Source organism: Gadus chalcogrammus, chromosome 16, assembly GCF_026213295.1.
Source record: "Gadus chalcogrammus isolate NIFS_2021 chromosome 16, NIFS_Gcha_1.0, whole genome shotgun sequence".
In the NCBI taxonomy this organism is placed as follows: Eukaryota; Metazoa; Chordata; class Actinopteri; order Gadiformes; family Gadidae; genus Gadus; species Gadus chalcogrammus.
In genome coordinates, this window is record NC_079427.1 from 5,505,966 (window position 1) to 5,529,335 (window position 23,370).

General features: G+C 47.6%; 2 protein-coding genes across 2 annotated transcripts in view; one reads left to right on the plus strand and one right to left on the minus strand.

The window, feature by feature from the left end:
• Window positions 1-6,495, minus strand: part of cep126 (centrosomal protein 126) — an 11,979-nt gene extending 5,484 nt beyond the window's left edge. The window contains exons 1-6 of the mRNA XM_056610355.1: window positions 6,209-6,495; window positions 5,967-6,086; window positions 4,781-4,935; window positions 3,695-3,794; window positions 3,012-3,219; window positions 1-1,542 (exon numbers count right to left, since the gene is read on the minus strand). The exon at window positions 1-1,542 is cut by the window's left edge and continues 233 nt beyond it. Coding sequence (XP_056466330.1) covers window positions 1-1,542; window positions 3,012-3,219; window positions 3,695-3,794; window positions 4,781-4,935; window positions 5,967-6,086; window positions 6,209-6,243 — 2,160 coding nt within the window. The 5' untranslated portion in view covers window positions 6,244-6,495. The remainder of the gene's footprint in view (window positions 1,543-3,011; window positions 3,220-3,694; window positions 3,795-4,780; window positions 4,936-5,966; window positions 6,087-6,208) is intronic.
• Window positions 6,496-7,956: 1,461 nt separating this feature from the next.
• On the plus strand, window positions 7,957-21,635 carry trpc6b (transient receptor potential cation channel, subfamily C, member 6b). The gene is made up of 12 exons (XM_056610356.1): window positions 7,957-7,966; window positions 9,482-10,269; window positions 10,935-11,123; window positions 11,721-11,885; window positions 13,459-13,675; window positions 14,780-15,007; window positions 16,465-16,729; window positions 18,253-18,448; window positions 19,131-19,337; window positions 19,712-19,768; window positions 20,424-20,499; window positions 20,770-21,635. The coding sequence occupies exons 1-12, from the start codon at window positions 7,957-7,959 to the stop codon at window positions 20,922-20,924; spliced, it is 2,553 nt and encodes an 850-aa protein (XP_056466331.1). The 3' UTR covers window positions 20,925-21,635.
• The last annotated feature ends 1,735 nt before the right edge of the window (window positions 21,636-23,370 follow it).

Below are 23,370 nucleotides of genomic sequence, written 5' to 3' on the forward strand. Positions count from 1 at the left end.
CTTCCTGACCCGCCGCGCGGCGGGAGCCACTGGGGCCCTGCCGCCGGGGCGGTCCCTCCTGGGGGCCCGGGGGCCGGCCGGCCGCGCGGGGGGGTTCTGTCCCCGCGGGGCCCCCCTGACCTCCCGCACGCCGACCTGCACCCCTGCGTCGGCCCACGCCAGCCTGGTGAGATCCGCCTCCGAGACTGAGGAGGGGCCCGGGGCAGCCGCAGGGCAGGGGCCCCTCTGGAGGTCCGGGGGCCTGGCGTAGAACCCGCCGGGGTCCTGGAGGCCGGGAGTGTCCGCGGTCTGTTCCTGTCTCCGCGTGGCGGTGGCGTTGGCGGTGGCGTTGTCGTAGTTCTGGGGCAATCGGTCCGCCTCGTCCAGCCAGCGGATCTTCTTCCTCACCGCCTGGGCGGCCACGCCCTCTTGGGTCCTGCACCTCCCCCTCGCCAGCTCCATGCTGTCCCGGATCGACTTTGCCACCTGTTTGGCAAAAACCAGCTTCCCCAGGCCGCCCGAGGGGCTTCGGGGGGGCGGGGCGTACTTGGACTGCTTCTTGAGGATCCCTTTGACAAACCGAACCTGGTGCGACGCGCTGGGGTCCGCTTGGAACGAGATCCCAGCGGTGTTAGCGTTAGCGCTGTTCATGCTGTTAGCGTTGTTAGCGCTGTTCATGCCGTTAGCGTCGTTAGTGGTGTCGGCGGCGTTAGCACTGTCGGCGCCGTTGACGTTGTTAGCTCTGTAAGCGGTGTTAGCTCTGTTAGCGCTGTTAGCGGTGTTAGGGGCTCCCTGGTGTCTGGACATGTCCAGCAGGAGTTGGGATGAGCTCTCCTGCTGCAGGGTCCGGGTGTCCTTGAAGCTCTCCGCCCTGGTCCAGTCGTTGGAGAACGTGTTTAGGTTGGCAATGAGGTCCTGGAGTGAGCTGTTCTCCTCGAGCACGCGGCTGCCGTGGCCGCTCGCTGCTTGTCGGTTGGTGGCGTGAGACTTCCCGTCGTCGTCGGGCTCACAGATCGGCTCGCGCGGCGCCTCATGGGACTTTGTGAGCTTTTCGGCGGGAAAAAAGAGATGCGTCGCTAAGGGAGGTTTGGACGCTGCGTCGCGGTCGCCGCGGGGACCGAGGTCAGACCGTTCCTCCCGTTCCAAAAAGTAACTATCGGGCCTCCAGCCGGCGGCGGCGGCGCTGTTGGTGGTTACCGTGGTGACGTCGACCTCGCTACGCCGGCTCTCCGCGGCGGCGATGGTTTCGCACAGCGTTAAGAGGGCGCAGCGTCCGGGAGGGGGCGTGGCCCCTCTACGGTTAGAGGACCCTTCCTGCACGCCGACGTAAGAACGGCCGTCCTCCGCCCTGCGGAGCGTCTCGCCGGACCTGCCGCTGTGACGCGGGCTGCCGCCATTTTGGATTGGTTGCGCGGCTGCCTGACCGCCCTTGGGGTCCAGCGAGAAGGAGGACGCCCACGGTCCCCGATTCTGGGCCGACGGGGAGGGGCGGTCGAGGTCCTCGTTCTCCAGGCTGTCCAAACTCGACAGGCTCCCGGAGCAGTTGGTGTGGTGCATACGTTCCTGAGACACAACGATAGTTCAGCAGATGATAGGATAAATTATGATACATACAAGAGGATGAATAATTCGATCCGCAATCAAATCATTAATACAACAAATAAGACGATAGGTTTTACGATAAATGAATGATGATGAAGCACAAGATTTATAGGGACCATAATTCACTCTCAAATCGTAAAATTGTAAAACGATTTACGATTTTCCAGGCAAGCACAGCGGAGATCTTTGCTATCGCCAACTCTGCGAAGAAAATGACTAAGCTCCAATTAGATATTCTATAAATGTCATATGTATAATATATACTATAGGACTGTGCCATATATATATCACCGATATAATGTATAATTGCATGTGCCATGTCTTAAAAACATAATTGTGTGTCTCCCGAGAGGGTGCTCACTGTCTCTCTTATAAACACACACAGACACAAGAACACAGACACACACACACATACACACAGAAAGGGAAGATAGAAATGGAAAAAGAGACAGCGGGAAATAGAGAGTGGGAGCGAGAGAAAGAAAGATAGATGGAAAGAGTGAGTAAATAGAGATAGAAAGAGAAAAGTAAAGGGAGAGATAGTGGAGAGAGGGGAAGACAGAGAGAGAGAGAGAGAGAGAGAGAAATAGAGGGAGAAAGAGGGAGAGAAAGAGAGAAGCTAAAGCAAGCCAGTGTTAATGGTCTGTCTCTCTAGAAGGGGGTCTTGTTTGCTCTGGTGAGACTCAGGAAGATCCTGACAGGCAAGTTCAAGGCTGGGACTACAGAAGACCTCCCTCCGGTGCCTTATTAAAACACACATCATTAAAATGTTCCACTGCTACACGTATTTATGATATATGTGCAGATAGGCGGTTGCTCTGCATTCTGAACTATTACCACGGGCACTGGGGTGTTGAGCAGAGTAGTCTAATCTGACAGACAGACACCCATGTGTTACGGACCGGTGGGTCTGTCGCTCTGGATGCAACAGTTGTTAAAACGACAAAGGGAGAGATAAAGAACGATAGAAGGAAAGTGAGAGAGAGAGAGAGAGAGAGAGAGAGAGAGAGAGAGAGGGAGAGGGAGAGGGAGAGGGAGAGGGAGAGGGAGAGAGAGAGAGAGAGAGAGAGAGAGAGAAAGAGAGAGAGAGCTGTTGGATATTATAGTGCATCTATGCTAGCGCTTTGTTCTGGCGCCCCCTGCTGGCCAACATGTGTAACTGTAATTTAGGTCAGCATAAAACGAAAGACAATTCATAACTTTATTTATACTTGTATTCATATTTACTGTCGATCTGGTCCTTCAGATGTAATAATATGTATTTTTAAGTTATACACATTTTTATTTTTTGTCACTGTAAATCCGATCGACAACATTGAAAAAAGGGAATAAATTAACAAAACAATACCTTTGAAAGCAGGGCAGATCCGATTAGCCTTTCCATCTATTACGGACACCACATCAACGTAGTACTGTAGGCTGACACTTACCGACGGGCTGATAGCCCCCTGCCGTGCCTGCTGCTCCCCCTGCTCCTGCTTGGCCTCCGGGGGGGGTTTGTGGAGGAGGTGCTGGTGGCTCTTGAGGAGGTGCTTGCGGGGTTCCAGGAGCAGCTTGCTGTAGGCCTCCACAGCGGAGAGCCCGCGTTGGGAGCGCGAGGTCGTCCCAGCGGTGGGCTTCAGGGAGGGGGTGTAGCTCCTGGGGAAGAACAGGACATCCAGATCCATGTTCATGATTATTATTATCATTTTTATTCATTATTATTATATATATTATTGTCGATTTTTCTTCAAGAGATGGATGATCTATTACAGGGCAAAGGGGAATGGTCATGTTGATCTTTTAAATAAACATTTACAGATTGACCTTTTAAAAAGTATCTTGTGTCTCACTATCTCACATAAAGCATGTGAAGTCTCTGTGTGACTCTCACAGATGAGCACAATGCAAAGTGCTGACACGTTTTAAATATAATAGAAGCACGTCAGCATAACCGTCTCCAAGTAGAGACATAAGACACCACATGGTAGCGAGCCCCAGCCAGGCAAACTAACTTCGCTGACTTTTCCGCAAGGGAAAAATAGATAATTGAGCGTTGTATTCATTAATTTACGTAGACTAACAGGTCTCTACTATGTCCGTATGTCTGTGTGCTTGTCCCTCTGTGTGTCACCTGGTGCTGGCCACCGGGGCGGACTGACAGCCGAAGGAGCCGCTGCTGTACTGGATCTGGTGCAGAGCTTCCTCCATGTTGGGCCCGGTCCTCCACAGGCCTGAAACACCAGAACAACACGTCGGCTCATTGTTACAGCACTTGGGATGGGATTTGCAATCCTAAACACAAGTTACAACATTTTGCTTTGTTGGGATGCAAATCCTAGTATGAAATTTACTTCTACCACTACTGCTAATAATAGCAATTTATATAGAAGAACAAACAACCATTTTTTCTGATACCTATAGCTTCTCTGCGTTCTAATCGAGATGTTGTTATTTGTATTACATGCAGCTGTTTCTTTTGACTCCAATACTGATGTTATGCTATGTTATGTCACTTGGGAGCGTTCTTAAGGCACTGGGGTTGAGGTGGACCCTGGAGAACGTCTGTCTCTCAGTTTCACTGCCCTTCCTAGCCCTTGCTTCCAATCAGGGCCAAGCCTCCAATGTGACACAGATTTTACGCACCGGGGACTCGAACCGGCCACCCGAGAGATTGGAAGACGACAAACACTCCCAATCACTAAACCAAATGACTTCAGCGGTTTTGGTGGCGGTCAGAGCATTCTCAAGGCATTCGGGACGAGGTCTGTTTAAATAATACTAATAGTGAATTGCATTGCTATAGCCCTCAGTAAGACACCCACATCGCTTTACATAATAAGTGTTGGGGGAGAGGTGAGGCCTCATCCTCGCACACACCTAGGCGATGCTCCGCCACCAGTCTGCGTCAGAGCGCTCAGCGCTCACGGGACGGCTGAGGAGTGTAACACGTAACTGGAGACCGCAGGTTGATTAGGTGGCGGTGTTGGGACCAGAGCCAGGTAAGGGAATTTGGCCAGGAAACTGTGGGTAGCACCCAATAGTCCATGGGAACTTTAGTGACCACAGGAGGTCAGGCCTCCTCCGACATTAGCAGAATGTTTACCCTGGAACGCCTTTCACTATAACGCTACACTGACCCAGGAGGGAGGCAGGACGGACCCAGGGTGAGGTGTGACTGAGCCAGGGGGGGCAGGACCTAGGGGGGAGTAACACTGACCAAGGGGGAGGTAGGTCCTCCTCTGGGACGGGGGGAGGTGGGCCCTCTGGAACCTCTCGGTGGCCTCCTGCACCTTATGATGTCGCTGCTGCAAGATGGCGTCCCTGAGACGCTCCTCCTGCAGCCGCCACTGCTTCTGCCTCTCCTCCAACGCCCTGGGACAGAGAGAGAGAGGGAGAGGGAGAGGGAGAGAGAGAGAGAGAGAGAGAGAGAGAGAGAGAGACGGACAGACCCAGAGAGAGAGTGGGAGAAGAGATGATTACAATGTTCTTTGCAAAACTACTTTTTTCCTCCTATTTCCACACTTCAAAGAAGAAACAAATCTTTTTTTGTGCATATGGCATTATTTATTAGTTATATTCTTTGATTGCTTTCATAATACATGGTCAACAAGTGACTATTTTTAACTGCAAATATAACAAATATAATTGTAGGCTACCGTTATCAAGGCTTAGTTATATTATCACTATTTATATGCTATTGACTTGCTGTGGAAACGTAGATGTTTGTCCCCCTGGCCAAAAAACCTTTTAACTGAACGTAACTGGAGAGTTAGATGGAGAGAGACATAGAAAGAGAGAGACCAGAGAGATAAGACGGGGTGATGGATAGGAAGTGATGAGCGTTATTAGGGGTTAGTTAAGGGACTAAAGGCCTAGAAGCGAGTGCTAGGACAGAAATCCGAGTCCAATCCTTCAGGTGCGGTATCAACCGGAGCATTAATAACTTACAGCATTCACTTAGGTAAGCAGCTGCCGCATATTTTCACTTCGGCCTAGTGCAGGGGAACAACTTCATACAAGTTTAAATCTTTAGCCTATATTTTCACTTAATAAGAGTTACCACCACCTTTAGCATCTTTTTTTTTTTTTACCGACAACAGGTTAGCATCATTAGCATATTGCTTTCAATCGCCTATCAAAGCCAATATCGATTTCAGATATTCAACAGCCAAAGTAAATATTGATATTGAATATCTGACAGGATTATAGGCTACATATAAACCAAACCTCGCCATTATGGCAAACCAAATCACCTTATGCGTTACACTTTTTTCAAAAACAAAATCGATTGATTTATAAAATAAATATAAAGGACTAGGCCTTTATCCTCCTCATCATTATACTTTTTTTTTTTATAACAATTGTCATTATGCCAGACTCATCCCATATAGAGTGAAACCTACTGTCTGCGTCGATTGGTTTCATGGGAGAATCTGCGGGCTCTGGCTCGACACAACTTCTGCTCCTCCTGCAGGAGCAGCTTCTCGTCCTCCGGGCCCCCATCGGCCCCTAGCCTTGCGTTACTGACAGCACATCGTTAAGGAGCCCCACGGTTTTACACACATCGCCAACTACACACAAACACTCACAACAACAACAACCAACAGCAACAGAAACCAACGTAACTCGTTCATGAAGCGGATACGAGTGGTAGAAGAAGTTGTCCTTCAGAACTTGCATGACAGGAGAGCAGAGGCCTTTGTTTTGTTGTTAAAAAATTTAAAAAAGAAGATCCGGCGTCCTCCACCGGAGAGGCGGAGACGAGCGGTGGGCCTGCTGGTGCCTGCGGCGTCCCTCACACAAGCGGTGGACGCAGGGAATCCCTGCAGATTGGCGTTGGAAGCGTCATTGAGTCTATTGGATCGTACAAGGCACACGAAAAATGTCACTAAATGGACATTGTGTCACTTCTCCGAGTCGCTGTCACCTCTGTTCGTCCCGCCCCGCCATGATGATGGCAACAGAGGACGCGCTTCCTTGGCAACGCGAGCGGCGCGCTGAAGGTGCGCTGCCGCCTCGCAGCCGGTAGGCGGCGCGGATTTCACACAATGGGGATCCTAGACGGGTAGCTGCCGGATAAATTAGCCACCGCTACGTTATTATTAGCCTGAACGACCGGACGGTTTCCCCAAAGACGAACGGCAAACAGCAATATTCATTTAGACGATACATCATTTTTAATATCTCCTAACGTGGGCCCATTGATCAGTGTTTAATTCCAAGTGAGCGGCGGTGCGTTTGGAACAAGGTTAAGCGGATTTAGGACAACGTGCTTTTTCATTATTGTCCATAAATAGACGAGACGGGGATTTACCTGTCTCTCCCGTCTATTTTCAGACGAGCTTTCTAATGTCAGGTGGAAGTACTGTCGCACATCTGGGGCGGCAGAGATCCCGCAGCGGTGGACCGAACTTCTGTCGTCCTCTCCTCAGACCGACGGCAGGACAGGGGCTGTGCACACTGGTACCTGAACACCGCTGCGATGGAGCACAATGCTCTGCTGCTGTTGCGCTCGACGGATGCTGCTTGGATGTGCGTAACGATGATGGTCCTGCATAGTTTTGGAGAGTGACATTACTGAAGAATCACACGCGCACACACACACACACACACACACACACACACACACACACACACACACACACACACACACACACACACACACACACACACACACACACACACACACACACACACACACACACACACACACACACACACACACACACACTGACGACCAAGCGTCCGGTGCGGATCGAGCAAGAAATTGTCGTTGAGGTGAGTGAATCAAGAATATTAATATTGTATGTTTGATTGTAACAATGGATTAGGTCAAATGTTAAACCTATTTGTATGTATAAGCGTGATATATTATGCTGGTTTTAAATGGATTAATAAGAAAACAGAGTTAGAATAACCTTTATTTTATCTCATTGAGATCATCTAATCTATTTTGCAGGGATTACTGAAACAATTACATATAGGACCACCGCACACTTCAGCAGGAACATTATTGAGATTAAGATGCATCAATACACAGATTATTTAAAGTTTCAGATTTGCTGTAGCTCATTCCAGGGATAAGGTGCATACTATAACCATTATAACCACCAGTCTTCCCTGATACTGTTTTTGTCTGAGGTCATCCAGTCGTTGATTTAGTGTTATGTGAATTCAAATGGGGTTTAGGTTTGATTTTGGCAATTTAAATAATGATCCTAATATAAAATCACAGACATGAATATTTGTTCTAGATGCAAGGGACGATCATTCAACTTTGTAATATAGCTCACAGCAGTGGGGGTAGAATCCTAATAGATCTGATTTGGATTGGAATACCACGTGCGGCTAAACAACAATACGGTTCTACTCAAATGGCAAGGGTGGAAAAACATGCCGATCAGTACGCTTTTAATTAGACCTGAGGTCCTGCATAATTGACCCTAAATCAATTAGTGACAGTAGAATGAGAACATGTATTATGTTCAACACGTGTGCTTGTGGTTGTGGCTTGTTGCTTGCGGTTGCTGCACCTCCATGAAGAAACATCAATTAACAACTGGTTTTTATTGTGTTTCATTATTTTAAATCTCAGGAGCGCTTATAGTAGGCTACAGCAGCATCCTTTTCACAGCCGCACAACCTCCCCAAACAGGTAATTTATGAATCTATCTGAACAATCTCAGGAATATGTATTTCATTGTTTTGGCATTTAATATACTACCTGTGTTTTTGTCAAGGACAACAGGAAATTGTATTTTGTATTCTTTCTTTTTCCTCTTCTTTAGAAAACGAGTCTGTGACATTTTGTCTGACTGTGTGGCATGACCGATAGTGGAGTACGGCTGTTTCCCGTTAATCTCTTCACTGGCCCTTATGGGATTCAATTAATTATCCACTAAGCCCCCACCGCCCTCTGTAGTTTGCTTTGCCTGCTTACGTCTGGAAATCTCATAAACACAAACTATGACTGAATGTGGGGACGTTTTTTATCATCATACCTACACCCATGTGGGAAAAAGAGTGTGTTTGCGAGCACTAAATCATCTATTTGCTAATTGCGCGATTTCAGACCATGTACCAAAAATATCTCACCGTGAAATCCTCAGATGTGACAGTTTGTGATTTTCAACCAACTGCCGCACCGGGGGAATATTAGATTGGATTGTACGGCCTAAACAAAATCAAAGCTTTACTTGTAAAAACCACCAGAGGCTGACAGGAAACAGTAGGTCAGAATATGAGTGACAACAGATGAAGAGGACGTGGGTGGTGTGACACACGCGCACACACACACACACACACACACACACACACACACACACACACACACACACACACACACACACACACACACACACACACACACACACACACACACACACACACACACACAGATACACGAGGTAACATATGAACACTCACACGTTGAAAACATACACAGACACACACACAAACACTGCAGGGAAGCATATGAACAAAAACACACACGCATGGAAACATGCTGTACACACACAGATACACACATGGAAAGACAAACACACACACGTCACACACACACTGGGAGTGATAATTTGGCCCAACCAGCTGTCCGTTTTCTCACGTATACGGGCCATCTATTGTCTGATTTACCTTCACACCTGACTGGCTCGGCTCACCTTAGGAGGACGTTTCTCATTTGTTTCCTATTGGCTATGTTCCAGACAGGAGTCAGTGAGGTTGTCATCTGTTGATGTCGTTCAGAGCCCAGGAAGCAGTATGCTGGACTACCCTTTATCACACAAAAAACGTTTTGATCAATAAATACGTGTGGCTGTCTATACCAATCTGGCTGTAACTTTTCGGCCCCCAGGTTGCGGTCTCCAGCTTGTGGCCCCCACTTTGCCCCCCCCCCCTCCCCCCCTCCCCCTCCCCGAAGTCTGCAGTCCTCAACCTGCGGCCCTCAGCTTGCGGCCCCCCCCCTCCTTGCGTCAGCAGGTGATGGCTAAGCCCAGAAGGCAGGCGTTGCGGGGTCCCGGCTACCTCTTCCGCGCCCACTCCTGCAGCCTGTCCGTCACAGAGGAGATCTTCCTGGACGCGGCCGAGTACGGGAACATCCCCGAGGTGAGGCGCATGCTGGAGGAGCTGCCCCGCCTGGACGTCAACTGCGTGAACTACATGGGCCAGAATGCACTGCAGCTGGCGGTGGCCAACGAGCACCTGGAGGTGGCCAAGCTGCTGCTGAGGCGGGACAACCTGGAGCGCATCGGCGACGCCCTGCTGCTCGCCGTCAGCAAGGGCTACGTGCGCGTCGTGGAGGCCATCCTGTGCCACCGGGCCTTCGCCGACGGGCGCCGGCTGAGCTACAGCCCCGGCCACGCCCAGACGCACGGCGAGTTCTTCGCCTACGACGAGGACGGCACGCGCTTCTCCCACGACGTCACGCCCATCATCCTGGCGGCGCACTGCCACCAGTACGAGATCGTGCACGTGCTGCTGGCGCGGGGCGCGCGCATCGAGCGCCCCCACGACTACTTCTGCCAGTGCTCGGCGTGCGGCCAGCGCCAGGGCCTGGACGCCTTCAGCCACTCCCAGTCGCGCATCAACGCCTACAAGGGCCTGGCCAGCCCCGCCTACCTGTCGCTGTCCAATCAGGACCCGGTGATGGCCGCGCTGGAGCTGAGCAACGAGCTGGCCGTGCTCGCCAACATTGAGAAGGAGTTCAAGGTAGGGGTTGCTAAATGGCAGACCGAATGTGTTTTATGTGATTATTATAATTATTACAATGTCCCTCTTCGGTTTAATGTGGATGAGGGTAATTCTAAACCAATTAATAATGTAATTTGATTACTTCAGTAATTTGATTACTTTATGGGCGCTAATGTGAATAGGATCTCATAGTCTGATGAAACTAATTTCGTTTTATGCATAGGAATAATATCGACAGCATGTCATGGGTTCAATGCAAATTAATCTTTCTAGCAATTTTGCACATCAATCAAACTAGCTGAAAATGGACGACACACATACAAACGATTCAAATAATTTATTGTTGTTTATGTGTTTGTGTGTGGGAGCAAGCGCATGTATGGGGCGTTTGACCTTTCTTCAGCTCGGCAGTTACTATTGACCTGCGACAACCCTACGGCGAGCTTACCCCTCATCAATACATGTATTGATCTGTAATCAACAACATTAGGGTGTAGAACTCCTCAGGAATCAACCTTTAAACGAAAACAAAGAAACATTTCCGTAGGGTGGAGAGGTCTGTAGTTGTTTGCGGTAAATAAATTAAAAAAGACGGAGCAGGCTTCATATAAGGGACTGCACCGTAATCTGATTCGTTGGCCTGCTCTGAGTTATTTGTGGGGTTTTTTTTTTAAACCGTGCAGAACGACTACAAGAAGCTGTCCATGCAGTGCAAGGACTTCGTGGTGGGTCTGCTGGACCTGTGCCGCAACACGCAGGAAGTGGACGCCATCTTGAACGGCGACGCCGAGGCCTGTGACGAGCCGCAGGTGCGCTCGGCCAGACAGGGCCTCGTCCGACTCAAGCTGGCCATTAAATATGAAGTGAAGAAGGTACGTCCCTCTAGGGGATTAGGTGACTGGTCTGAATGGTAATTAAACATATTGATTGGATGGACGTTTCGGCTTGTTGGGGTGATGCCATAAATTACTATTATTCTTTGCCTTCTCCCTTTTCTTAACTTTTTCTCCCGCTAAATCCCATAATTACTCATTCCCCCTCTCTCTCTCTCCCTCCCTCCACTTCCCCCTCTCCCCCCCCCCCTCTCTCTCTCTCTCTCTCTCTCTCTCTCTCTCTCTCTCTCTCTCTCTCTCTCTCTCACACACACAAATGCTCATTCACTCAATCATACTCATTCTCTCTCTCTCGCTTCCTCTCCCAATGTCAATCTTTCCTCACTCGCTCAACCCCGCCATCCTCCCTCCCCCACTCCCACGGTCTCCCACACACTCACGCTCCCACTCCCTTTCACTCCATCCCCCACACGCCCCTCCCCCACACACACCTCACTCACAAAACCACTCCCACAACGCCCGCACACACATCTCCCACCAACACACACACACACACACACACACCTCACTCACCAACCCACTCCCACCATGCCCAAACTCGCATACACCCCCTACCTGGTCCCTGCCGGGCCCTAGTTTGTGGCCCATCCGAACTGCCAGCAGCAACTGCTGTCCATCTGGTACGAGAACCTGTCGGGTCTGCGGCAGCAGAACACGGCGGTGAAGCTGCTGCTGGTGCTGGCCGTGGCGCTGGGCCTGCCGCTGCTCGCCATCTTGTACTGGCTGGCCCCCTCTAGCCAGGTGAGGAGGGGCGGAGGGGCCGCAGGCACACACACGCACGCGCACTCTCACACAAGCTCATATGCACATGCACAAGCAATCTCGCACGCACGCACGCACACACACACACACACACACACACACACACACACACACACACACACACACACACACACACACACACACACACACACACACACACACACACACACACACACACACACACACACACACACACGCTCACATGCACACAAGCTCACATTCACACTCACTGAGATTGAATCGCTCAGTGGCTCACTCACGTTCACACTCACTCCCGCATTCACTCCCTCACTCAGACACAATCACTGATTCACTAAGACCCTCATTCAAAAGACATAATCACCCACTCACTCAGACAGACATACACATACATCTAAATCTTTCATATGAATTATTCATATTCAGTCTAAAGGAATGTGTTAAACATGCATGAAACAACAAAAGGAAAAAATCACTTGTAGTTCTCTCCGCACAGTGAAAGAGGCAATCTTCCTTAAATTCAGGACACGATAATACTTGTGGATTTGTGGCTTGAACAGACATTTATCCTTCACCAGTCAGTCAGCGCTAAATCCCCGCGCTCACCAGCACCGTCTGTCCTTCCGACGGCACGCTGAAAGCTAGACAGAAGTACGTCCTTCTTCGCACACAAATCCACCATCACTGTCACCACACAGATGTTCCAGGGACGAAGGCGCAGGCTCACAAGTGAGCCTGCAAAGAAAGCATTCTGCTGACCGAGGCAGTGCCTCAGGACATGTTTTAATGCGCTCTCCAACAAGAGGAACAAATTAAACAGCCGCTGAAGCTAAGCGACTGTTTGCCGTCTGTTTTGCCGAGAGAGACCGACGGCACTTAGGAGCTGGAGACGATCATCGCTGTTTTAAATCACGTCGTCCTCACCTGCCTTCAGGCTCCAGGGGCGAGTTGGTCTCCAGGGGTTAGGGGTTAGAGAAAAGCTTCTGGGTTCAGACACCAAGGTGGGGATGATGCACCCAACGACCCTAGCCGCTCCTTAATGATCTGCCTCTAAGGAAGTATCCACTGTGAGGCTCTGTGGATAAAAGCCTCTGCCAAGGAACTAAAATCTGTAGGGGGAAGTGCCCTTCCCCCCAGCGGACGGCCCATCTGGCGCCGTTTCACCCCCGGTGGGGGGGCCCACGGGACGTCACTTGACACTTTAGTCCCTTGCACACTTTAGTCTTAGACATAGTTTTGCAATATGGCATAATGTATTGATGAACCGTTTCAATAGCATATACTGCACACTTAAGTCACTTTTATTATTGTTAATGAACCGCCGATAATGTTGACATTAATTTTTGTTATCTATATTTGGACTACTTTTACGGCACATGCAGACATATGGTTATAATGCCTATATAAACGGGTATAGATGCATCTATCCCCGTATCTCTTTGACACACATGTTGTCGTTTTATTATTATTTTATTTTTTACTTGCCGTCCGTCCTTTCTACTGTGACACCCTACCCTCCCCTCCGGTGTTAACGCAGCACAACGTTCCTTGCCTCACCTTTCCCCCTCTCCAGCTGGGCAGGGTGATGCGGGGGCCCTTCCTGAAGTTCGTGGCCCACGCCGCGTCCCTCATGGTGTTCCTGTTCCTGCTGGTGATGAACGCCGCCGACCGCTTCCAAGGCACGGCGCTGCTGCCCAACATGACCACCCAGGACCACCCCTCGCAGCTGTTCCGCATGAAGACCACCCCCTTCACCTGGATGGAGATCCTCATCATATCCTGGGTCATAGGTCAGGGGGGGGAGGTCACTGAGCGACGCATGGAGACGCACTGCGCACGCACTCTCACATGGAACCGGTGCACGCACGCACGCACGCACGCACGCACGCACGCACGCACGCACGCACGCACACGCACGAACGAAGGCAGGCAGGAAGGCAGGCAGGCACGTACACACACACACACACACGCACGCACTCTCTATTCCGGTCACATGATTTCCATTTCATCCGTTATCAGATAATTTCTGCTGAGAATGAGAAAGAATTCAGTTTGCCATATTGCATTAACACACATACACACATCCAGACACACACACACGACACACGCTCACATAGGCAAACACACAAGGATGCACTCACATCCGTGCACACACTAGTGTACACACACACACACACACACACTGTAATAACTATAAGTGAGTCTGCCGGAGCTTGCGATCGTTAGTGAGAGCAGGAAACCGCCCACGCAGGGGAAATTATGTTTACTCTGCCCACACTCATACCAGAATATTAGAAAATAATATATAATAAGATAATAACGTTGACCTTCATTAGCATATAAAAAAGGAACCTACTTAGCCAGTATGAGCCAGGGTTCAATTGTAACTTTTAGAATTGTGTTGTTTTACCCGTTACTGATACAATTTAACAGCCAAGCAATTGATATGTAGCAGTGAGTTTTTCGCCATTGGCTGGTAGCAGGGGTTCATGTTGGACCCTGGTTAGCCATAATGTCCGCTAAATGATGATGTATGATTCTGCAACGTAAAATACGCTCTGCATTCACCCATACACAAATAATGACTGATCATTAACAACTTCATAAGCATACATGTTTGCTAGTTTTGTTAATGCTGGTTTAGAAAAGGAAGGAAAATACTTTAGACTTCCCAATTCGATGGGAACATTTGTATCCTTTCTTCAAGCTGAATTAGGTAAGATAAGTCTACTTTGTCGATTAATCAGTGACAATGTCCAAACAGACATGAGGCTCAATGAGAAGAGACGCAAGTTAGCACCTCGCTAGCTTCCATCCGCGGCGGCGGGGCAGTCACATGGCTAAATACAGGCTACGATACACAACACATCTGTGACAATGCTCTCTTTGTCCAGGTAAGATCTGCGCCGAGTGTAAACACATCTGGTCGCAGGACATCAGGGAGTACGTGTCCGAGCCCTGGAACCTCCTGGACTTCGGCATCCTGGCCATCTTCGTGACGTCCTTCACGGCACGGTGGATGGCCTTCTGGCACGCGCACGCCGCCCAGCTCTACGTGGACGTGCGCTACACCGACCTGGCCAACGTCACGCTGCCCGCGGAGGTCCAGTACTTCCACCTGGGTCAGTCTCCAGACCGCCTCTTTATTAGTAGGATTGTTTTGGTTGCTTTTGATATATCTATGTTTTATTTTTTGGTATTTTAAGTTTTTATTTTTTATCAGTTGTATTTGACAATAATTATTATTGTGTTATTGTATGATTGTTATTTTTTGCATTATTTATTTATATATTATATTATTATATTTGTATTGCTTATTATGGGAAAAAAGCACTGTAAGTCATTTTGGATGAAATCTCTAGATTGCAAAAATTGTACATAGTTATATTGATTATCTTATTTTTATCTTATAATTATTATTTCATGTATCATAGTATTATTTATGTTATTATTATTTGCTTATTATTAGGATATTATTATAAACAGTATAAAGGTCGTTATTATATAGAGCATGGTAGCATCAGGGTGAGAGCTTCAGTGTCTATGTGTCCATGTTGATCTCCAGGCGGCCTTGAGCCAGATGCTTGACCTCACGACCTCATCTCAATACTCTGAAGCCACTTTGGATAAAAGCATCTGCTCATTTATTCAATAATAATTAATCAGATATGTGTGTGTGTGTGTGTGTGTGCGTTTGAGTATGTATGTTTAATGTATGCTCAAACACAAATGTGCGCATTCCTGCGAGCGTGTGTGTGTGTGTGTGTGTGTGTGTGTGTGTCTGTGTGTGTGTGTGTGTTTCTTAGTGTGTGTGTGTGTGTGTGTTTCTTTGTGTGTGTGTTTCTTTGTGTGTGTGTGTGTGTGTTGTGGCAACCCGGTTCCGTAAGAGTCTATTTGTCACGGCAAGTACCACGCACTGGATGCTGGTCTAAGCCGCGGCCTGCGTTTATTCACAGAATACGCAACAGAACAAGGTCAATCACACTGTGCTAGGGTCTCCGGGAGCCTCGTAGCCTGGGACGCGTCAATGGCCCCCTCCTTGTAGGTCCCACTGCCTCTGCCCTGGAATGAGTCCTCGGCTGCCTTACAAGATGTCCGCCCGCTCGTTACCTCCCACCGGCCAGGTGTTCCCCGTCAGGCTGATGAGGGCTAGGAATGTGGTGCTCTCTGCCTCCGGCTAGTGGAAGGCGGTGGTACACGCCCTCCACCAGGAGCTCAGGAGGTAGAGCGGGCTGGCCTGGTAACATGAAGGTTGTTGGTTTGATCCCCCGGCTCCTCCTAGCTAGAGTGTCGAGGTGTCATTGAGCAAGGCACCTAACCTTGACTGTTAGCTCCCGACGAGCTGGCTGTCGCCTCGCCTTGCATGGTTCACTCCGCCGTCGGTGTGTGAATGTGTGCGTGAATGGTGAATGTGAGGCAATATTGTAAAGCGCTTTGGGTGGCCAATGGCGCTATATAAATGCAGTCCATTTACATTTCACCACTCGCCCCCGGATCCCCCTGGTGGGGAGCGGGTTGTCACACTGTGTGTTTGTGTGTGTTCACGCGCATGTGTGCCTGCGTGTGTGCGTACCTCCAGCGCGGATCCACTGGATGCCGTCGGACCCCCAGCTGCTCTCTGAGGGGCTGTACGCGGTGGCGGTGGTCCTGAGCTTCTCCCGCATCGCCTACATCCTGCCGGCCAACGAGAGCTTCGGGCCGCTGCAGATCTCGCTGGGCCGCACCGTCAAGGACATCTTCAAGTTCATGGTGATCTTCATCACCGTGTTCGTGGCCTTCATGATCGGCATGTTCATCCTGTACTCCTACTACCTGGGCGCCAAGCAGAACGACGCCTTCACCACGTGAGTTCACATCTGATTCATCACAAGTACGTTTCATGTAGAATTATGTTTATTAAAATATATATTTATACATTTATAGATATTATTTAAAAAAAAAATATATATATAGATATCAATTTAATTTGCATTTATTTTTATAAAAATAAACACATTTTCCGAAATGTATATATTTGTATATCTTTGATGTATTTACATTTCTCTATTCAAACTGTCAAAAATCCCTAAATCCTATTTGAATTTGTGAAACTGTCCTGAACGTTATGCTCTGGCAACTGCTCAAGTACCTGTTTGGGATTAATAAAGTACCGAATACATTCATAAAAGGATTTCGGCTTCAATATAATGCCATTTAAAGGTGAGGCTAAGATCAATCAAAACATACAATCCAAAAAGTGCCACTTGACCAAGTTTTTAAATCAACCAGCAAAGTACTGAGTAGCCATATCAGAACAAGAGTCGGTACAGAGTAGCGTCACACATCAGAACACGGTTACAATGTGTGTTAGTGGCTGATCTGTGTATCGGTTCCACCGCTGTGCCCCAGCTGCACAGCAATAACCAAGATGCTAAGGGCTCTGGCTACATTCTGCAGCATTTAGATATTAAAAAACTGCAGTAAAACTAGTGCTTCTTCTATTGTGATTGCTTCCATCGTTTGTTCTCAACCTCGCTTCCCTTGTAAGTCGCTTCAATACAGGGTCTGATCAATCAGTGGTACCCACCTGGGGTACAATTTGTACAAGCAGCCTGGACCAGGGCCAGAAATACGCCGTCCATTTTAAACCCCACTACAGTATTAACAGTATGGTTTAAGTTTATAGGCCACTAAAATATTAATAATGAAGCTAAATGATCCTACTATAATATGAGTTCCTAGGCAACAACCATATTAACAAGGACTGAAAGCAGTCACACAAGGTATTCATAGCCCACCCAGCACCTATCCCAGGGCCCACCCTTTTTGACCAAATCTCGGCTGTAGCCATTACTGATGACAGTTTTTTGATTTTAGTCACATAATCCACACACACACACACACACACACACACACACACACACACACACACACACACACACACACACACACACACACACACACACACACACACACACACACACACACACACACACACACACACACACACACACTCAAATAGAAGATGCCGTTTATGTGTCATTCTGTGCCACCTGCTGGCGAAGTAGTGCATTACGCTTAAAGGCAATTACTTTAACTAACGGACGTCATGGGATGAGGTATCTGCATACAACTTTTGTATGTTAAGGTAGGTGCCCTCTGTGTTCATTGCGATGTTCACTGCACAGCTTAATGTATCCCGACGGACATTATGGGTCCAAATTGAATAACATTTGTGGTTTGGTGTGGATGACGGGGTACTGATTGTAGTGTGATTGTAGTGACTGAAGTGTGGGTTCATAACACAAAAGGTTGGAAATCATTGTGCTGCCTGAGCGACTGAACCCTCACACCAACAGAGAGCTCCTTGTGTTTCCTCCTCACCCAGCGTGGAGGAGAGCTTCAAGACCTTGTTCTGGGCCATCTTCGGCCTCTCCGAGGTGCGATCCGTCGTACTGGACACCAACCACAAGTTCATCGAGAACACGGGCTACATCCTCTACGGCGTCTACAACATCATCATGGTGATCGTCCTCCTCAACATGCTCATCGCCATGTTCAACAGCTCCTTCCAGGAGATCGAGGTGAGTCCAGAACATCCCGGTGACATCGCTCGCGGTTGGTTCTTTTAGGTTCCAAAGCTGTGGTTCCAAGCCTTATTCGGCCCTGTGTCACATTTTTTATTGCTCGGTTGTGCAAATGCTTCCACGTTTAGTTTTAAAGGTCACATAATACACCACCTGGTGTGAGTGTGATTGGTCATTAAAAGCCGTTTTAGAAAATCTGCCTCTTCTTATTTTACAAGTGGGCGTGTCCACCTAGATGTGTGCTGGATAGATGAGTCTACCAGCCTACCCAGTGGACCGTAGCAAACGTTCCTCATCTATCCATCATACATCTGGGTGGACACGCCCACTTGTGATGTCAGAAGAGGCAGATTCAACGCGGGTTGTAACGGCTTGTAGTTAGTAGTATGTTTTTTGAGGCCTTTACCCTCAAACACTATGATTGGTCTTAACAAATCACCCCAGCATTGAGCTCGTCTACTATCAGACTTTAAATTGTTAATCTGAGGTCTGATCTGTGAGACGAAATAAGCTAGCGAGCCCCGGCAACCCCACATGAATTCCAAGAGGGATCGTAACATTGATTTATCCCTCTGACGCATGAACACTTCATCTCTCTTATGAATTAATAAATCCTTTCTCTCATGAATAATTGAATGATGGAGCGGCACCTCTTACCTTCCTCCCTGTCGTGCTGCAGGACGATTCCGACGTGGAGTGGAAGTTTGCCCGCTCCAAACTCTGGTTCTCTTACTTTGAGCATGGCGGAACGCTGCCCGTGCCCTTCAACCTCGTGCCGAGCCCCAAGTGCATCCTGGGAACGACACTGGGAATCCTCAAACTTCTCTGTAGACTTCCTCACCTGGAGGTCAAGGACCAGCCGGAGCTCAACCCGGAGCTCAACAAGGTCTGAGGGAACGGGGGTAGTCTAGTCTGGGGGTTCCGGGCTGGGGGTCCGGGCACCACCGGTGGTCTCCTGATATGCATTTTGGGGTCGTGGGAGATGGCTGACTTAAAAGCTTACCGATGTTTGATAATACATTTGTTAATGTTAGGGGTGTTTACCAAAGGTGATTCTCTATCAACTACTGATTCGTGGCCATAAGCAAACTAAAATGAACTACTTCTCTGGGATATGATGATATAATGCAGATATTCACGGGGTCATAGGTCAAAAGACTTGGAAACCACTGGTTGAGAGTGTTTGACTCAGAGTCCAAAAGGTTCTGTGTTCGATACCCCCAATGTCCACGTCAACATTTATTATCTTTTAACCGTTAGCTGAATCCGCCAGATGAAGAAAATGTTGCTACATCCACGGCCCCGAGCGCACACCAGGTAAAGCACCTTTAAACGATCGCTTCACAGTATTTATTCATTTATGTATTCCACACAGATTCATATGCAGTATTAGATTCATATGAAAGTATTCATTTGTTTTCATGTTCCGAACGCTTACATCATCCATTGTACACTCTCCATGTAATTCTTCCTTTTTAGGATTGTGAGGTTGCGCACGCGCGCACGCACGCACGCACGCACGCACGCACGCACGCACGCACACGCACACGCACACACACACACACACACACACACACACACACACACACACACACACACAGCAGGCTTCCATTTATTATGGCTATTAAAACATGTCTTAAGGCACCAGTGATTAGATTGGATGACTAAACACACTCCCATAATAATATCATCTCTTCCTCTCCTTGTCTAGCGACACACAAATAGATAAACACACAAACACAGAAAGATACCAGCACACACAAACATACACACACATGCCCCTGGCCTATATTTTTTCTTATCAGTGTTGGCAACCTTCCACTGACACACTCACAGCTCAAGGGCACTAGGGAGTTGAGTGGTTTTATCACCAACCGATTCTGAAACCTCCGGAATGCTGTCGAATGGAGATGGTAACATTCGTCTTTGTGTGTATGCGTGTGCGCGTGTGTGCGTGTGTGTATTTGAACAGAAAATTATGAACCGCCTGGTGAAGAGGTACATCATCAACGCCCAGTCAGACCGCGACCATGATGAGGTCAACGAAGGTAGGCGGAGTCAACTGTCACTCTCATCGTCAGATCTTTGGGCAATTGTTATTGGTTCTAAACATGTATGACTGGGCATTTAGATTCAGAATATTAATCTTTATATTAATCCTAAAATACTTGATAGTAAAACAGCAAAGTATTCAGAATAAGTAATCGTTGGTGAAGGAGTAAAATCAAATATATAACCTCGTATGCAAAGCGACAATACAAAGCAATAAAGTTGGAGTACAATCTAATAAAAGCCGATGCTTTTGGCGCCCCCTGCAGGCGAGCTGAAGGAGATCAAGCAGGACATCTCCAGCCTGCGCTTTGAGCTGCTGGAGTGCAAGAGCTATAACATGGACGCCATGGCTGGCCTCATCCGACGGCTGGAGGAGGTGACACGCGCCACCTCCAACAGAAAAGCGCGCGACACTAATTGATGCAATGTTATTATTATTCTTATATATAGTAATTTAGCAGACGCCTGCCTCCAGAGCGACTAACGATGAAAAAAACTGCGAGAAAGGTCACTGCGGACAAGTTAGCTTGTGGTCTTCACATCCAGAACATGTTATCACTAGACTATCCTTAAGATATTAGTTATATGGATATGTGTCTATATTAGAGGTGTATTCCACAGTTTAGAAATGCAGAAATGTCTTGTTTTTTTTAAGCCTATACATAAAATACGTGTTCATTAGAAAAAATTCCCGAATGAAATAACACTATTTTACACAACCTGAATATTTAATTCAGAATGTTATTATGTGTTTACTCCGGTAGTCGTTCCCCTTTTGAGCCTCTAGATGGTGCTACAGAGACTCCTGCTGCCAGTTGCATTGTTTTTATTTTCCTTCCACACCAACAGCTCTGTGAGTTGTTAATAATTTCTCCCCGCATCAATGTTTGATTTCCCCTGAGTTATTGAATATAAATCATTAATAAAGTTATAATGTTCAAGCGATCAGGCAGGGTCAAATTAATAAGTCGGAAATGTTTTAACTGTACAGACAGCAATCCCTTAAATAAAGTTAATTTACTTTCTGCCACAAAACAGGGTTATTGAAACCAAGCCTAACCAAGATCAATATAAGTCCTTATTATCATATAGAATAGACAAATAAGAAAAAAATATGGGCCTCTAACACATCAATAAATCTTAGAATTTCTTCTTGTACCAACACATGGAAACCATAACAGAAATGAGACGCGTTGTATTGACACACAACACACACACACACACACACACACACACACACACACACACACACACACACACACACACACACACACACACACACACACACACACACACACACACACACACACACACACACACACACACACGACTGTTGACACAAACACACACACGTGTCCGTCTCGCTCCCTCTCTTTCATTTTATTTTCCCTCCCTCCCTGCCCCATCTCTCACAAACACACACAAGCGGGGGAACTGTCTGACCTGTCACGCGAGCCTCCTCCACCAAAATCAGATCATAAAAAATTGAGATAATAGCTTTTTAAGGCTCGACTGTCAACCCCGGGAAACCGTTGGTTGCAGTGTTATTTTTGGTTGATAATTACAAGAACCCTAGACCCTACGTGACTGAAGAGGCCAAAGCTCAGACCCGGATAAAATCTTACCGGTTCATGGGAAATTCTTCAGACTAGGATAATTGGGACGACAAGCTTGTGGGCACATACTGCGAAGGCAATGCATTTTTTTTTTTTATCAATATTTTGTGCAAATCTACTCCCATTTTCGGTGAGTCAACTTGCACAACTGGGAACTTTAATTATCGGCCTACATTTCGGAATTAGAAGCCAATATCTTCACTCCTTGACCGGTTTTACATCCGGATAAAAGATAAGGTGGGGGAAGGAGAGGGGGACACTACTCCATCCAGTGTTTAAATGAGGCAGCCATGACGCAACGGCAAGCCTTAAGATAGTGGTCCCTGATGCCCACTGATAGCAGGCGTGTGACGGGGGAGATATGGACCCAAGGTCACGATGTGCATCATAACCACACACCTCAACATCAGCAACACGAACGCACCACTGATTATGACAAACAAAAACAACACTCACTACGCCCACTCATGAATTCTTGGAAAATCCTTCCATGTAGTAGGCCTACATGACCAACTCATGAATCAAATGGGCGTGGGATTATATTATATCATAAGGTTCTGGTTTTATCATGTTGTGGGGTTACAGTTATGTTTAATTTAAGAATCAAGGCCTTGTTATCACAACATATGCCCTGTGGTTGGAGTGATTTGCCCGAAGATATGGACAGTGCATTATTCAAGCTCCACTTATTCAATATTACATTTTTGGAAACCACAAATTCATCCGCAATTGTTTGTCTACTCCAAACATGCTGTCACGTTTCTGAAAGTTTTGTATTACATTTTGTAATACAAATACCTTATATTCCTAATAAAAATATGATCAAATATAATAAACATATATATATAAAGATACATTTGTTTCATATAATTATCGACGAAATTAAATGTAAAAATGTATGTCAAGTATTAGTGTTTATTTTCGGAAACGGAGCCCCTAAATCATCCATGAATCCTGTTCGTCTTTGTCTTCATCAATGTCAATGTAATAAAAATCCTCACTCGAAGCCAATCGAGGCAATATTCTCTCCTCTCTCCCAACATTTAAAAGCTCCAATGTCACGACGACTTGAAGAGGTCAATCATATAGAGGACGACCCCGGCTGCGTCCAACTGTTTGCTCTCTGTAGCCTGCGGGTACAGCTTCAGCACCACACTGCAGGACCAGCCACTACTTTTAATCCATAGGCTATGTACATTCTTCCTATTCAAGTAATAGGCCTAGTTATATTGCATTCATTTAGGACCGAGT

What these genes read in the sequence shown, in the direction of transcription:
- trpc6b (XM_056610356.1), top strand. An exon ending in GGTCCAGTACTTCCACCTGG is followed by an intron (nt 15,008 to 16,464) that starts GTCAGTCTCCAG and finishes GCGTACCTCCAG; the next exon opens with CGCGGATCCACTGGATGCCG. An exon ending in CCATGATGAGGTCAACGAAG is followed by an intron (nt 20,500 to 20,769) that starts GTAGGCGGAGTC and finishes CGCCCCCTGCAG; the next exon opens with GCGAGCTGAAGGAGATCAAG.